Source organism: Pagrus pagrus (genome assembly GCF_965226575.1).
Source record: "Pagrus pagrus genome assembly, chromosome: 17".
In the NCBI taxonomy this organism is placed as follows: Eukaryota; Metazoa; Chordata; class Actinopteri; order Spariformes; family Sparidae; genus Pagrus; species Pagrus pagrus.
The window spans coordinates 9,411,076-9,428,846 of NC_140201.1; the positions used below are offsets into that span (position 1 = coordinate 9,411,076).

Here is a 17,771-nt window from a genome sequence, read left to right on the forward strand (position 1 = left end):
TTTTGAGACATTGAATCTCCTGGTGGCTGTTTTTGCTGTAGTTTGTCCTCTGGCCTGATCCGTGACTCACACATTAACCTAGACAGACACGCAGAGCAGACAGCTACTAATGCAGGAATGATTCTATACGTGCAGCCACGTGGGTGCGATGACTAAATTCCTGAGAATTGATTGCACCGTAAAATGTAGACACACATTCGTGAACAATAGTTGGCACACACACACAGACACACACACACACACAGAGTAAAGCACACCACATATGGAAGTAGTTAAAAGTTCGGGGCCCCCCTCCTGACTTCTCACCTACGTATGTTGAATTTCTTTGTAGTTCAGCAGAGGGTTAGTCTGCCACAGCCATAACAAGTGTAATGTACCGTAACTCTGCAGAGATTAGAAAACATTCTGCTGGACTCAGGAAACACAGGACTGAACTTGGTGAACAGTGAGTACGTGTGTGAAAGCGAGAGAGAAAAAAATGTAAGCCTTTGCTGTATATCATCTTAAGCTGAGTGAGGTGTACGGATGCATGGTGTTTGGGCCACTGACCCAGAATAAGCAGCGCTCGTTTCTCCCCTCTGCTTACAGTCGACGCCCCTCTGCAGCGTCTTAAATCCAGAACGGCGGTCACTCAACGCCGACCTTTCACAGGCTCAGACGCAGCACTTCCAACGTATTTATAGAGTGGTATTTCCCCCGCTTGTTGCCCTTAACCAAGTCCACCTTCCATTGTTATTCCTTCGGGAGAGGGCATGACATTTGTGGTATATGCACCATTCTTTCACTACGCTCTCACAACACGCAGCCTGATGAGGGCAAAGGGTTATCCAGTTGACAGACGAACCGAACACCCAGCGGTTTGAAAACAGGAGGAGGAACAATGTCACCAGAAGACTTGAAGTGTATTAGGAAACATAAAGTAGAGAACAAGATTAAAAGAAAACCATAATTATTCATTTTGGACATTTTGATGCTTGTGTTTTTGACACAAATTGACCATTAAGAAAGTTATAATATCTTAGTTTAGTATGAGAAAAATATTAAATCTTAACTCCTCTTAACAGCAGTTTTCATTAATTGTGCTTCCATAAAGTGGAAGCAGAAGAGATGGATCAAAATTAAAGCAGCAGGGATCAGTTTTAATGATCCTACAATTCCCATAATGCAACACAAAAACAGTTTAAGGGTGTAATTTGTAAAATATGACCAGAATTTGAAGCTAAGATAATGAGAATTTGAGCATATCAGCAGATTAACCAATAACTGCTGTTCTTTGCTATCCTTGGCTTCAGCTAGCTACCATTAGCTTGTTAGCTCAGCTGTTGGCTCAGTTAGTCATGTAGTAGCAGCTCAACAGCCTGAGAGTGAACTGGGACTGAACACAGCCTCCAAGATCGACAGAGGTCAGTTTGAAGACAGGAGATACAGTATGGAGGCGATTTACAGCAGCTCTGACCAGATCTATGACACCTGGGATGAGCAGACTCAGCAGGTGGGGACAGGAGCGCATAGAGACAAAATATTTTAGCTACGTATCAGCTGTTGAATGTTTTTAATTAAAATTCTGGCCACATCTTACTAACTTTTTTACGAGGGTGCCGTTTGGTCACAGATGACAAGAAACTGTGTGAAACAGTCTGAGTGTTTCGCATGGTCGTCACAGCAATAGACCCTTTTCACGGCAGACATTTTGACGGGTCAAAGCAGGTGAAATTTCAAGCATAAAAAATGATGGCTGCATTCCATTTCGGTGAGCTAGTTCCAGGGCTCTGGTATTCATGCACGCTCACTCACTGGCATGGCTTACTGGGACTCTTAATAGAACGGAGCTTTTGTTAATGTTATTGGTCACACCTGTGCTTTTGCTGCTCTAACAGGTCAAAATGTCTGCCGTGAAAAGGGTAAAATGCGAAAACATCTATGAAGAGAAAAAAAGAGTAGAACTGGGCCGGAGAAAAACAACACTAACTGAGTTTTAGACTTCAGTTCATATAAAATATTCAAGATTTTATTATTTTTGGTAAAATGACTAATTCCAAGGTCAAAAATGAACTTAATCAGTTAACGTGTAGCTTGTTTGCTGACAGGGATGTTTTGCAGTGTGTTGCTGAGAAAAACAAAAAAAACCTCACGTCCCTCCCCATCATATATTTGCGAAGACGTCAGGGTCACATCTGGAGGGACCGAGGCGTTTTGGAGCTGGAGCTGGGTTTTTTTTTATGGCCCCACATGTCAGTAGCTTACACGTGTTCCCATTACAGTCTAACGAATTCTGCGGCCCCGGGGCCCCGGGTCGGCCCCTGGAGCATGTGTGGTCCTCGTCTTGTTACCAGGAGGGCTGTTTATCCACCTGCACACTGTTGCTGTAGATCACATCACTTGGCCTGGAGGTGATAGTGAGCTATTAGGGAAACTCGTCCTGCAGCCCTCGAGGTCCGATGGGCAGCCCGGGGAGGAGAGGTGGTGAGCAATGAATCTTCCATTTCTTGTTCTCTCCATTTCACTCTTTACTGTCACTCCCCATCATCTTTGCCTCTTCCCATTTCTCATACGGCGTTTCACTGCCTCTTTATGCTCATTTCTATCCTCCATCTTTGTTTTTATATTGTGACTCTTCACCTTTTCTTTTCTCCCATTTGTTTTTACACAAACTGTCTCTACTCTGTCGCTTTCTCATTGTTTTCATCAACTTCACCTCAACCCTTTGTCGTCTTCGCTCACATGAACACAGATTTATTGAATGCACACCACACTCAAAACTGCACATTCACACAATGATGATGATTAGCAATACTCTCTCCAAGGTAAAATTCATGACTGAAAATGGCTGTTTGGACAGTTAATTACCTGCCAGCTGGTAATGTTTTCACAGAGTCTTTGTGTGTGTGTGTGTGTGTGTGTGTGTGTGTGTGTGTGTGTGTGTGTGTGTGTGTGTGTGTGTGTGATGGCAGAATTTGTTCCCGGAGAAAACTTTTGTCATGGGAACTAACACAAAAGCAGTTTTGAGTACTTTGCCAGTCGTCTGTCTGTGGACAGATTTTTGTCGGCACGATGGCAACACAACCGTGCAAGATGCAGTCATGAAACCTGTCAGGTGTAGGAGACCAGAGAAAGGCCGAGTGCTAAGATAGGCGCGCCTGTCAACATGGTCATGTTCTGACCTACAGTATGAGCACTTAGTCATTACTACATGAGTACTTAATACTCATGGGTCGGATCACACCCCATCTTTGAACACAAATCCATAGTTGATCTCAACTACACACAACTGAAGTTTCATGACTGCATCAAAACCAAAGTGTGAGGAGGCCGCTCAACTCGGCCTTTATTTTGATCTCAACTTAAATACCTGTCAGGTGGCAAGCTTGTGGACAGAAAGACAGACAGACATATAAACACCTGGCAAAATACTAAAAATTGCTTCTGTGCTTGTCCCCTCTAGGTGTTTCCAGGACCACATTTTGCCACGGCGACACACATACACATGGTAATCGCTTAGGTAATCATTCCCGTCCACTCTCGCGAGCTGGTATTGTTCTCAAGTGTCTGTCAGTCGAGCTAGACGACGCAGTCACTAAACTTTACAGGTGTGAAGCGGAAATCAAAATGTAGGTCGAGTTCCAAGATGGCCGACTTAGTACTCGTGTACTTGGCACTACTTGCTCAGTCGTCCTCCTGGATCCATATTCTCAACATACAGTATATTTAATGTATCAGATAAGCTGTCAGCTGCTAATGTTTTCAGCTTGTGAGTGTGTGTTTGTGACATCTTGACAAAATGTGGTCCTGGAGATCATCAACATCGCTGGTGTGATCCCATCACAAGATGGTCTCTAGTGTGATCTATTTACAATATTCCCTCCAAAAATATCTCAGCTGTCTGATTTTCCCCCCCATGTTTTGGATCATATACGACACAGAGTCATACAGTATGTACAGATCTATTTATATTGGCCTCTCGCAGGTGTGAGTCAGTGAGCGTGTGCTTGTTTCATAAGAACATCAGGGAGAAGTGGTGTTATTCTTAGTCTCTTTACATTAACAATGAATTAATTATTCACTGTGTCTGCTGCGCATATAACTTATTTGTGGCTTCTGCACACTTCAGTCTCTTCTCTCTCGCTCTCTGTGTCTCACACACTGACACACGAATGCAAAGTTAAAACCATTCTTATTGTTTTCTGTTGCGAGTTCAGCATCAGTGGGAAAGAGAGTAAAGGTCAGCTCTGTGTCCGGCCTGCTGGGAAGCTCCTGTCCAAACATGTGCACACACACACGCACACGCACGCACACACACACGACTGAGTTTTCAAACTCGTATTATTTCCACGGTTGAAACTAGTTTCTTGTTGTTGTTTTGTTCCTCTAAGTGCTGCCGCTCTTGCGTCTATGTGTTGGCTGGATGTTCTGGTCTGAGCTCTCCCAGCCTGATAATGGTATCAGTGCCAGATTATACTGGCACCAAGTCCTCCTACTGGAACAAGCCAGATCCAAATCATACAAATGGGAGCAGCAGAACCGCTCATAGCTTTTTGAACAGCAAAGTGTGCTCAGTTAGTAAAATCAAATCTTCACATTGAGGAGCTCTGATAAGTGCGGCTGTAATAAATCGTAGATTTTGGGGGCAAATTACTTGATCAGTTTCCACACTTAAGAGGATGTAGCATATGAAAAATGATTTTAAAAAATCATTAGCTCATTAGAAATGAATGAAAAGTCCTTCCTTTCCACTGGATGGTTGATTTTGCTGGTTATTGCTGTCTGAGGAAACAGCTGTTTTCCTTTAAGCTGCCCTTAAGAATAATTCTGGGAACACATTTGGTCATTATTACAATCAGTCATTGTACCTCACCGAAGCACCAGTTATACACACAATCGGTCATATGATCAGACAGGCGGTAAACAAGCCAATACCAAGCCAATACCTAAATCTGGTTAACAGGCAGGCAGATGTGCGATCAGGCTGTTCCCATTAGAAACAACCTGTTGTGAGTCAAACTGATTGGTTACATAAGGGTTCCTGACAGGAAGTGGTGCATTAATGTAAAAAGTCATGTGGTACAGGCTTTCTTCACATCCTCAATTAACACCTATTGTCATGGGCATGTTGTGAACAGAGCAGGGCCCTTGGCACAGACCCACTGCTGTGCCACCTGGGGAACAATGTCTTCTGTGCAGCCCCCAGGATCTCCTGGGATACAATTGTTCCACTAATGTCATTGTAAACTTCAATAGGCTTTGGCTGCGCTCCCGATGCCGGCAACACAATGATAGTAATTCATCATGGGAATATTGAAATGGAGCTGCTGTCTGACTGAGCGTGTTGCCACAGGGATCCTATTGTAGATGTGGGGCAAGACATCCGTGTTTTTCATTCTGTTCTCCTGTCGGCTTGAGGAGCACAGCTGGTGAAGATGTTCGCACTTTGTTTATCGGTGCGTGCTGAAGGGGCTACAGCTGATCAAGCTCTTCGTGCAGGCGGACCAATAACTGGAGAGATTTAAAGCCGAGTTATTTAGTGTAGTTGACCAGGTGGGGGCAGAACTTCAACCGTCTCTTCCACATAAGTTTGGCTGGTTTCAACCTAAATCATGATCTGACTGCTTGCGCCTCTTGGCCCATTTGACTATTTATTAGTGATCACTACAATCCCACAGTCTCAGCATTTCATTAGGATAATACATCTTATTTCTACTGACAGGAATAATGGCAAAAATTAGATCTCACTTGGAATTAACTCGAATCACACTTAAACAAATGCAGATTTGTGGCGAGATTACAGACGTGTCACTACATGACTTCTTCTTCAATCGAATAGACCTCGATGATGTATAAATATGAATCGTGCATTTCCCCACTAATGAGATATCCACATTGAGCTTCCTGTAATGAGGTTTACTGGCCTAATGTTGCATTCACATATTACTAGATTAAGCGAATAATGAATTCCCCCTCAAAACACACCGAACCCCTCTTGGGCATTATTTATATTTTAGCTCAGCAGTGCAGATCCCTCCTTTGGTTAATTACGTCTCTCTTAGTGGAGTGTAAGCTAATAAGGGAGCACCAGGTGTGTTTGTGGTTGCTGACGATCACAGATTCTTGATTGGATACAAAAAAACAGCTCGGACTGCACCTGGAAGCTCTGGGTCGTTAGAGGTCCCCGGCCCAATAAACCCAATTTCACTAAATCCTCTGTTTAGATTGGTCTGGAATAAAATCAATTGTGTTCAACTGGCTGGAACCTGAAGCCTTGTCGCCCCAGAGGTCTGCACAGATCATTTGTCTGAGGCAAATAGACATCCTGGAGCTTGTTTCGTACCACATGGGTCACGCTTATTAGATCAGGACAAGTAAGAGAGTGCTGGGGTTGCAGGGATGACACCCTGATGACAACAGAAACAAGAAGCTCATGAATCAAAGTATGCAGCAGTTTTTCATCATTTTCCTCGAGCAGAAAGATCATATGGACATAATCTGCAAATTATAACGTAATATATATATATGAGAAACAGTTTTTAATACATAGAAGGTAGTAGTGTGATACTACTGATTTCTTTTCCGATCTGATACCAAGTAAAGCCCAGGCTGGTATCACCGATACCAACAAGATACTAATTTGCACAAAAGCCTAAAAAAAAGTCACTCTGTAGTTTCTAGAAAGCTCTGAACTCCTGTTGTTTGAACATCAACACACAAACTGAAGCCTGGATGGACGTGATTTCACTTTCCCGCGGTCAGTGATAGCAATAAAAGTTGCATGTAGCTGCTCTCTCTCTCTCACGCCAGTGTCAAAGAACCCAGTGATTGAAGTCTGTCAGCACCTTTCTTCTCCTCTTCTTTAGACCACCACTGCATTACCTCATCATATTCTGGATCGGGATTAAATCTCTGATGCTTAACAAGACTTGAGGTGTCGCCACAGTACCTCACAGCCCTCCAAATAAAGTGTTGTTGTTGGACTCAGACTCCAGACTGATCCGAACACCACTAATAACAGGAATCCACAGATATTTGACAATACGTGCCAATATATTGTCATTTTGTAATATTTTGATATATGATATGTATTAAAAAATATATTACTTAAAACATATCTTGCATGTTTTACTAGAAAATATATTTCCAGAAAAAAATATTGGAATTTTTTTTACACCGCATGAAAACAGTAATAATTGGTGTATTCCTCAGCATGCAGAAAATATATATCATTTAATATATTCAAGTATTTTGCAAGTACATTATTATATATATACAGTAAACTTGCATTAGGATTGTTGCTAAAACATCAGAATAATCTGTACTGTCGTTTTAACATTTATTGTCCTGTACACACAGTTTAAAGAAAGTCATAATTTACAATCTCTGTTCAGTCCGCACCTTTAAACGCACATGGGATTTATCTGTTTCCATATAATTCAGTTTTCACAGTGAAGCTGCCGCCAGGATTTGCCATCAGCTCCCTTATCAACACCAAATGCTGCTTCCAGGGACCCCTCAAAGAGCACGCTTATCCTATATAAATACACATCAATCACACAATTTGTATTGCAAGTAGGACAGATATATTTTAATGCTCGTCCGGGCTTTTCCTTCTTAATCGTCGTATGTATTCAGCAGATGGCAAACGCTTGATGGGATGGCTGGTGGTGCTGTCGTGTTTTACCCAGTGGAGATGTCCTTGATCTGTATCCAGTGGTGGTGATGGTGCTGTGTATATGTGTGTGTGTGTGTGTGGAGGGGTTCTCACTCCTCTGTGAAATAAACACAGCAGATAACATCTGTGTTGGTATGCTGCACCCTTGTGGTGCTCAGCTGCTACATCTCTATAAGTCCAGATAAGGAGGCTGCCTGGCTCCGAGGGAGTGAGATTGAATCTGTGGCATTTCACTCGATAAAGGATCCCACTGCATTTCCCCAGATTTAACAGCCATGTGAGTGTGCAGTGGAGAAAACCATGGCACCCTGGAGGAGTCTCTCAGAGCAGTAAAATGTTTTAAATTGCTGTAAATGTACTACACCGGCAGTTATCTCTGTCAAGCACTGAGGGGCTTCTGTGTATTCTCAGATGCATAAAAAAAAAAGGAAGCTGTGACCCAATCATGCACATTCGAGCGCACATGCACACACACTCGGTCTGATCCGAGCGGTCAATTGTTCTCTATTAAGATGTCTTTTGTCTTGGAGCGCCGGCCTTGTTGCCTTGATCTTCGCCGAGACGTCTCAGGCAGTGGAAACTTGGCTACTGTGCAGCCTCGGTATTGACAGAACAGGCGTCCCTAGGAGGTGACAAGGACAGCAATTGATTGGGCCTAAATGAGAGTGAAGAGGAAGATTGATTGCCATCGATCCACTTCTTCCTCCAGCAGGCTCCTCCATCTTTGATTATGACCACTTTACGCCCAATCAAGTGCGTGCGAGCTGTGATGGGGGAAATCCCATCGAGAGGTATTAGCTCCATTTGCGAAGGCTGTAATTATGAGAGGAAGTGAGGGACCAAGGTCAATGTGCAGCATGTGCCATCAGGCTGGATGATAATAATAATAGGGCTTCCTCTTGCTTCCCACTGCAATTTAGTCATATAGATAATAGGCTATGTGGAAGATGGTGTGTTCGGTGTGTGTGTGTGTGCTTTTTCCTCGGAGGATGCTCGGCGCATAATAGAAGTTTCCATAATAATGGCTTGAGGACAGGAAAAACAGCCAGCTGTGATGAAAAACACAATCATTTGCGAAGCAGATGAAAAGAAATACAGCGCTCCTTGGTGCTTTTTTCCACATTTTTTTATTGAAAGCTTCATCAGAGAGAAAAAAACAACTCATAAAACCCAAGTCAAATCCTAACATCCACAGATGTACAGATAGTTTTCTCAAAGATCACACACACTGAGCAGCGTGTGCGAGGCGTGACCATGTCCTCCTCGGCGCTGAAACAAAGAAAAGTGAAAAACAAACAAAAAGAGAAAAACTAACAAAAAAAAAACCCAACAAAAAAAAAAACAAACGCCAAAATCAAAAACCGCTCTGCTGTCCTAATAAATAGTTCCTCTTTTTTTTTTTAAACGAATCCCACGCCTGACGCACTTTCTGCGCTGGCTATCTCTAAACAATTTGGTCGGCCATTTCCTAGTCATTGTTGGATTTTGTATTTCTCCGGGAGCTGTTTGAACTCCACGAGGGGTGGGGGTGGGGGGGATGGGGAGGTTGCTTGCTGGCTGGCTGACTGGCTGAGCTCCTGGGGTTGTGTGGCCAATCGATAGCTCTCATCAAAGGTGGACCGAAGCATCAATTAAAAAGCACAGGGCCTCGCTCTTGTGGGGGGTAGTTTGAGCAATTTTCCCACTGCATTATGTGTGTGGAGAGAGTGTGTGTGCGTGTGTGTGAGTGTGTATGTGGTGGTCTGTGATGAGTTATTGAGCCACGGTTCTCCTTTACACTCTGTGGGAGATGGGCTGTGAGAGTAACTCTGAACTACTGTTTTCCTAACACGGGAGGATCAATGTGGAATGGCTACGACTCCGTTTCGGAAGGATGAATCCGCGAGTATGACATGTGATACATTTTATGAGTTTACTCCCACGACAGTGGGGAATTAATGACTCTCTGGAGCATGCCACATTTAGTGATGGCGGCAGTGATTGTGAGGGTCGGTGAGTTAGGGACGGATTGAGAGGACTGTTTATTTAAAAGGCAGTGAAGTACCTCGCCTCGGAGAAAGCTACTATGTAGATAACGTCTCAAGATCTGTATTTATCAGGTATCTGGGAGAAGTGTAAGCTCACAGAAGAGAAGATTTTCCTTGTTGAGAGAGTGTGTGTGTTATCCAAACAGGACTGTGAAAATCATTCGCTCCAGATGTACAGTATTATAACGGATTCCTGCATCAAACAGTGGGTGGAAAACAGTTTAGAGCATCAGATTTTTTTTTCTTGGGGTACCAGGTGAGTGAGAGTTACTGCATTGTAGTCATTTAAATATTGTCATTGATACACAGTTAAGCTCAGGAAACATACACTGGTAACACTTTATAATAACCATTATTAATAAATAGTAAATTTATAGTTAATTTACCGTTTGTTAATAGTTATTTCACTGTTAGCAAACAATTGCTATGAATTGCTTTGAATGTATCATTTGTTAAAGGTGCGGTACGTAAGAAGTAGCCGCCTCTCAAATTTATCATCCAAACAAATAGGGGGCAGCAGATCACCAGAGTAACTGAAGCTGCCGTTAGCTAGTTAGCTCAGTTAGCTTCGCAGCTAGCAGTCTGGACTAGGAGCTCTATGGATATTACGAGACAGGACAGACCTGGGGCTAGCTTGTTAGTATGCTCACTTGATAGATATCTCTGCGACACAATACACAGATGTCTTCGACATACGTCAACACTTTTCCAACCAAAATTCTCACACACTGCACCTTTAATGGTAGTTATTATCAAGTGTTACCAATGTACTTCATTTTAAATGTTTATTATATGATTGCATAAACTTTTTTAGCACTATGGCAGCAAACAATATCAATGCGACCTTTACTCCGAAATATGAATGACATGCTGACATGCTGTCTTGCTAGCTGAAAATAATGAACGTGATAGCTGCAACTTTTCCCACAATCCATGAGCCCGTTTCACAAAAACGATTGAAACTGCAGCAGCAGAAGAGTGTGGCGTTTGTTTGGATTAGTGAAAAGTGTCGAAGCTCATACAAGAGGTCATGATGTCACGCTGCAAAATGCAGCTCGTACTTTGCGAATTTTGCGAAACAGGCCCCTGGATTTTTGGACAATCCTCTCTGAGAGTAAGTGAGATCATAGGACGACTAGAGAGCAGCAGAGTCTTTTTAAATTTTTTTCTAAAGCTGAAAAAGATGCTGATGTGGACTTGAAGAAAGGGAACGAAGGGAACGGAATTGACTTTAACGGACGGGTGGAGGGTTTGTTATTAAGTTAGGTCAACCCTGTCAGCTCTCTTGGAGTCCTGTACAGGGGACGTTGAAAGAAACTCCACGCTATGACCACTCCTGCCCGGCAACAGTAGCTAATGATCCCTCTCTCTTGCTTTCTTTCTTACTTCTTTCTTTCTCACACACATAGACTTTGTCTCTTGGTATAGCCGGCTCCTGGTTTGTGCTGACACATGGGCTGAGCAGAGCGTTTCTGCTACAGCCTCCTTAAAATTGCAGGCATGCCTTCTGTACACTTCCACAAAGGTATTGGTATTCTGAAAAGGTACATTATGCCCTTGTGCTATTAAGAAAAAGCCATTTCTGTTTTTTTTTTTCAGCCGGGTAATCTTTCAGATCTGTTATATATTGGTAGCGTACACCAAAAGCAAACACATGCCTTAACGTCTTTTTCTGTCTTGAATCTCCATTAGCAAAATAGAGCTGATATTCTTTGTTGTGCAGTTTTTCCATAATCTCTTGGCTATTTGTAATCCTATCTCCCGTAATGCCATTACTATTGAATCTCAGGCCATTTTGTAGGACGCTCTGCTCTCTGATGTGCAACTCCTGCATTATGAGTCCTATTAAGCTTCAAAAATGTCTTCTGTACTCTATAAAACAGCAGCTGTATACGTCTAGAGAACTTGGTTATAGCTATGCTGTATTCTTCACCTCGCTAAAAGTTGAGCTGTCGGATAAAGCAGCTCCTCACACGCGCTCACAGACACACACATACTAGCTTAAAACTGGTGGCGTTTTAGTTTAGCAGCTCCGTTGTTTAATCAGGAACACTTAAAAGTGGAATACAATGAGTTCACGCGAAACAGATGAGTGATGAGGGCGAGTCCGGGGAGCTCGTCTGTCAGTTATTAGCTGTTAAAGACTGTTATGTGGCAGAGACTTGTTCGTTGGGTGATAAGAGCAAATCACAGCCTCGAGGCAAGTGGAAGCAGATGTAGAGTGTCAGACCGGATGAAAGGAAAAGGGCAGGTGTTGATTTGATTGGACAATAAACAGCTGAACGGTCATTTAGAGACAGTCTGAATGACGCATTTGGCTTTTGACCTCCGCTGGTGGAGAGGAAAAGAATACACAGCAGGTATTTACATTGTGACTGAGGAAAAAGATAACGTACGTATGACTCTGACGATAGTTCACTTCGGGAACCTGTGTGCCTGTTTCTTTTTGTGTGTCGTCGAGCGGACAGGTGGCCTGTTAAGTGTGAGTTCATGGCCAAAATGAACAACAGTGGCCGTCTGAACACAACGAAGGCACCAGCCCGGAGACCGCTTCCTCTTTAGCACCATAGAGTGGCTTCGATATTGTGTAGCATTTATTTAGCACAGCTGAATCAAACAAGCTCTCCCGTGTGCTTTTGCTTTCACATTTGGAATCATCTGGAAGCTTCATTTTAAAAGGCACTCGATGTACAATTTGATTGTTCGTTACAAACATCGCCACGCGTGATGACATAGCTCGCCTGTAATGTGCACACAACATGCCATCGCGTCCCGAAGTGCAGCGCTGGACTTGGAGTGAGTCACATGAACTGCAAGAGCTCAATTGCAATTGTCACCAAACAAAAAGCTCCCTCTCTGTCTGGAAGAAAGGGGTCTTTTGAGGGACACTGGAGTGGATCCTATTGCCCCGGAGGGAGACAAATTGGGCCCGTCAAGCCTCATTGCGAGAGTGACTGAAATTGGTTTGTGGTTCTGCTTCTGCACCATCCAATAAAGAGAAGAAACCTCAGAGAGAGAGGGGGAAGAGGGAGAGAATGAGGGAAAATGAGAGCAAAAGGAGCCCGGCTTGGCCATGGCACATTAATGGTGCCAGTGAAGCAGGGAAAAAAATCTTTTTTTTTTAGTGCTGTAGAACCACAGTGGGGCAGTGCAGGCGGACATGGGCGAACAGAGAAGACACACAGCGCTCCTGACACACAAAAGGCTGCTGTAATGGCTGCTGTCCCACAGGCAATTTCTTCAGGGGACAATCCTCGGAGATGAAATCATTGGAAACCTCACACAGCTCTGGGATGGAAAGACAGGATAGGATGAGACGGGGTTGTTTGTGCAACAAATTGGGACAAACAGGGGTGTAACTGACACTCAGCGGCGGGGTCGAGGAAGGAGCTGCCATCAACGTCTTGTTATGGCTGGTGAGGGGTGTAGTTAGTTCCCACAGGTGTGCTGACCTCCCCTGCTTGGGTTGGGCAAATGATCGGGGGGATGTTCAAGACAGACGGTCCTTTCCTAGCCTTTAAACACACTGCTGCCATGCCTCGTTAGTGTCACAGAGTGATGGTAGTCTTACAATGTAAACAGGTCTTACAAAAGCGAAGTTCCCTGGTTTAAAAAGAGTCAATTAAGCTTCTGTTCAGGTGTTTTAAAGGACCTGTGTGACATTTCTTCACAGTAACTTCCTAAAATCTCTGCTGGTAGCCTTACTTGACTGAAGACGAGTACGTTTTTGGTTTTTTTCCCCATTCACACTTTCATGTTTTTGTACGGATTAAACAAACGAGATATAACGAGCTAATTAGTCAGGTTAAGAGGTGCTGGTGGACGGATTTTGTTACCGGACAGAGCCAGGCTAGCTGTTTCCCCCTGTTTCCAGTCTTTGTGCTAAGCTAAGCTAACCAGATGCTGGCAGTAGCTTTATATCTACCCTAAAAACAAGAGGGCGAAATCGAAGAAAGCCCCCGGCTGTTTGAGAATGCGTTGGCTGCCAAATAGATTGAGCCAGTACTATTCAAGTTTATGCAATCATTGCTAAAGACTTCAAAGTCAGATTTATAGAGCTTTTTCTTCACTTACCTGATGTACAATACGCGGCAAAACACCACTCATCTGGTATTCTGGGCAGATAAATACTCAAAAGAAAGTGACCTGGGTTTGGTGATTCTACATGACAGAGATTAACATGAGTTCAAACAGCAGCAGGGAGATTCCCAGTTCAACTCTGAAGCTCAGTATGCTGAGAAATGTTTGAGTTAGTTATGGTTGAATTGAAGAGATAAAGAGACAAAAGGACAGAAATCACTAAGAGGACAAAGCTGGAGGCAATGTGTCGACGACCACTGAATCTGTTTCCTAAAGTTTTCCCTGCAGGATCTGAGAGGTGGAATGCACCCACGGTGTGTGAAAGCATCGCAAAAGTGACGAGACGTAAAAAGAAATGAAAAGACAAGAAGAGAAGAAGAAGAAGAAGAAGAAGGACTTTTGGTAGGACTGCCACTGGTTGCATCACACATTAAATACTGTTTGATGTGTGTGTGAGGTTGTACAGTAAGTGTGTGTATGTTTAGATGTGTGTGTGTGTGCGTGTGTGTGTGTGTGTGTGTGTGTGTGTATGTGTAACAGCTTGGACAACCGTGGAAAAGTAGCTTAAACCCGGTGAAAAGAAGATGTCAAGAAGGATAGTAAGGACTGGTCCGGCCATCAAGGTCAAATAAAAAACAACGACAACAGCAACAACAACAACAACGATATCAACATTAACATCATCAACAACAACAACATCAACAACAACAAAATCAAACCGAAAACTGAAAAGGAAAACAAAAACAAAACCCAAAACAAAAAAACTCTGGTTCAGAGTGTCTCTTCATCTTTGGTATAAAAATGGCCATCCATGGGCTGCATTTGATCCACAACTAGGAAAGACTACAGAAATTGTCAACAATTTCTTCTATTGCTTTTGCACTGATTGGTTTAAACCGTAAGCTCCTACTGAATCTACAGAATTTTTATTTCACTGCCAGAATTTTTTTTTTTTCCGTAATTTTTTTTTTTTGGTTCATTTTATAATTTTTTTTCTTCGTCTTTTTTTTTTTTGTTTGTTTTTTTCTTTTTTTTTTCTTTTTGCAGTGTGACAAGCAAAGCGGGCTAAAAACATCTTAAAGCTCATAAAAAAGGTAAAATGTGGCAGATAAAAAGCACTAATGTCATTGACAGCAACTTTTGCCATGTAAAATAATAATTATGATAATAAAAAACAAGTTCAGCATTTTGCAACAGACTGCATCTACAATGCAGCATGTTTTTCTTATGTTTTCATTTTTTCCTCACTGTGAAAAATCTCTTCAAAGCATCTTCTCCCCCCCCGACACCGCCCTCCCCCGAGTCTTTTTCCCCAACAGACATTTTGTTTTCTTCTGACACTTAGTTACCTCTGACATAATAATTATCAAAGTTTTCTTCTAACGAAGAAACGAAAAAAAGCTCTTCTCTATTAAATCTGTACAGCTTATGTGATAGATTCTTTTTTCCTCTTTAGAACAACTCATCCAGTGTCTTGTACCCTCCGAGTGGTCCAAGAGACTGATTTCGTTTTGCTTGTTGTTTTTTTTTTTTTTTTCTCCTAACCAGACGTCAGACTTGAACTCTGTAAAAAGTTTCTGGCGCCCTTCAAATTAAGGCCATGAAGATTCAAGAAAGAAAAAAACACTTTGTTTTCGAATATATCTAGAAAACTAAAATTTAACACTAGAACATAAAAAAGAGTGAAAAGAAATTGTAGCTTAATATCTGAGGAAGACAATCTCTGTGTGTATCTCAAACTTGACTCCTCTTTTCTAATTACAAAATAAACTTCATCACCTACCTGCGCATTCAACCTTTTTTTTTTTTTGTCATTTTCTTCTTTGTTTTTTTTTGTCTTTTTTTTCTTTACTGGTTGAGATATTTCTTAGAGAAACTTTTCAAGCTTCAGCCCAGCCCTTCAGGCAGGTTCCCAGACTAAACAATTTCACTTCTTTGCACTGTGCCCAGCAATTTCCCCATCCCCTTCCTCAGCACTCTTTACCTCCGTCTTGAGTTTTTTTTTTTTTTTTTTCTCGTAGGCCAGGTAGGAAATGAAAAAAGTGTCTCTTTTTTGGTGCCTGGGCAATCTGGAAGCAATCTCTTTCTTTTCTCTTTCCCTCACATTCACAGTGCAGCCACCTTCTGTCTCAAGGCAACGCTGTCACAGGAACATTCGCTCAGGCCGTTGCTATCTGATGAAAGAGGAGAAAACAGAGAGAGAAAGACGGAGAGAAAGAGAGAGGAGAGGGGGGGTTGGTGCGGTTGTAATCAAAGCACAATATTACAAACACAGAGAAAGCAACAGCGCTGACAGCTGACAGCAAAGTCAGAAGACTGAAGCGAAATGAAGCGCGTTACGCCGTTCTGATCAGGTCAGAGGAGCTGCCAGAACGACAACAGCAGTCAGGAATAATTTGAGTCATTTTATAATGGCACCACTATGTCCTCTCATTTCATTTTATTTCCAGATCAGTATTTTGTACTGTGCTGCTGAAGTGAGCGTACTCGTCAAAGAGAGATACCCCGCAATTTGACTGATTTTGTTTTTGCCGCTGATGTGTTTGATATTAGACCGGGCTGCTATTTAAATTTTACTGAGCAGGTTCCTGAGTAGGAACGGTGGATGCTGAGCTGTCTAAACCTCCCTTTGCCATTAGATGTTATCCTGACAGGCTAGAATGTAAAGAAACAATGTTAAGTAAATCAAAATGGCAGTAAATCTTTTGAAAAGGACAACCAAGTAAAAGGAATAACAAAAATACATTTATTTTCTTATATTCTGCTTTCTCTTTCTGTGATTTGTATCAACTCAAAGTATTTGTTTGTTTTTTTGAACTCTCAAAATGTTCAAAACAAATCTCTTTTCTGCTGATTCACAGTATTAAATAAACACAACATCACTACCAGTTTGATAAACAAGCTCGTATAAATATCTAAGTTTGGAAGCTTGTCTGCACAAGTTAGATTTACTGAGTGAGTAATAAACCTGTCTGTGAATTTATGTGACACGAAATGACCTGATATAAGTAAACAGTGCCTGAAGAAAATCAAAGCACTTAATATATGCAATAAAATAAAATATAAATAAAGTAAAAAGCAAATAAAAGTAAAAAAATAATGATGAATCAAAAAAATATTGATTTATAATAATAAAAACTGCCCTGTAAGGTGGGAATACGATGTTAAAATGGCTGACAGCAGCTCCAACTTACTTGGACTGGTATGAGTAAGCAGGAACATGGTCGGCAGCGCTGTCCACCTGGATCTGTTGCTGCTGGCCAGCCACCTCCTGTGACGAGGGAGCCACTGTCTGGGGGGAGGCGTCCGTCACCACTCCCTGAGGACACACAGGAGAGGAGACGTGTCAGCTCTGAACTCTAACAAGCGTCTCTCTGCAACGGTTAGTACCTTCTGTCCAAAAGTATGTGACTGACGGCGAATAAAACTGTGGATACACCTGTACTGGTGCACGTCCTTCCTGTCCTGGAGGAGACAGTTGTCCTCTAATGCTGTTATATTTATCCCTATGAAGGAGCTTTTTTATTCATATCATATCAATAATAAGGCTACAACAGATGATATAAAAGTATGCCAAGTCGTTTTGTAGTACATTTACTCAAGTACGATACTCTATGGTATTTTTTACTTTATTTGAGTATTTCCATTTTCTGCTACTTTATACAGGCAAATATGACTTTTTACTCCACTACATTTATTGAAAACTCTAGTTACTTATTACTTTGCAGATATCATGTTACATCAGAACCAAAGTAACACATTTATAAGCCAATTTACTAAAATATTGTTTTTACACATATAAGAGCAAACACTTTAAGACTAGGGTAGAGTAGGTTGTATTCGTATGGGTGACTTTCATTTTGTCCAAAGTAGCATTTTAACATTGATATTGTTACTTTTTACTCAAGTATGACTTTTGGACACTTTAAACAACACTGGGTGCAGCCATATAACAATAAATGTTTTGCATTTGAACTTTTCAGGAACAGCATCAGCAAAGCACTGTA

The 17,771-nt window shown here is 42.1% G+C and overlaps 1 protein-coding gene across 7 annotated transcripts in view; it reads right to left on the reverse strand.

Annotated features, from left to right (window-relative positions):
- Positions 1-8,765: 8,765 nt before the first annotated feature.
- LOC311272635 (RNA-binding motif, single-stranded-interacting protein 3) overlaps positions 8,766-17,771 on the reverse strand; it is a gene marked incomplete at its 3' end in the record, with an annotated part of 290,445 nt that continues 281,439 nt past the window's right edge. For 5 of the 7 annotated variants that reach the window (XM_084379187.1, XM_084379188.1, XM_084379186.1 and 2 more), the window contains 2 exons: positions 16,959-17,083; positions 8,766-15,938 (listed from right to left, as the gene is read on the reverse strand). In XM_084379187.1, the coding sequence (XP_084235313.1) occupies positions 15,935-15,938; positions 16,959-17,083 (129 nt within the window). Of the gene's footprint in view, positions 15,939-16,954; positions 17,084-17,771 lie in introns of those variants that run through there. The other 2 variants (XM_084379192.1, XM_084379190.1) reach the window with 2 other exon arrangements.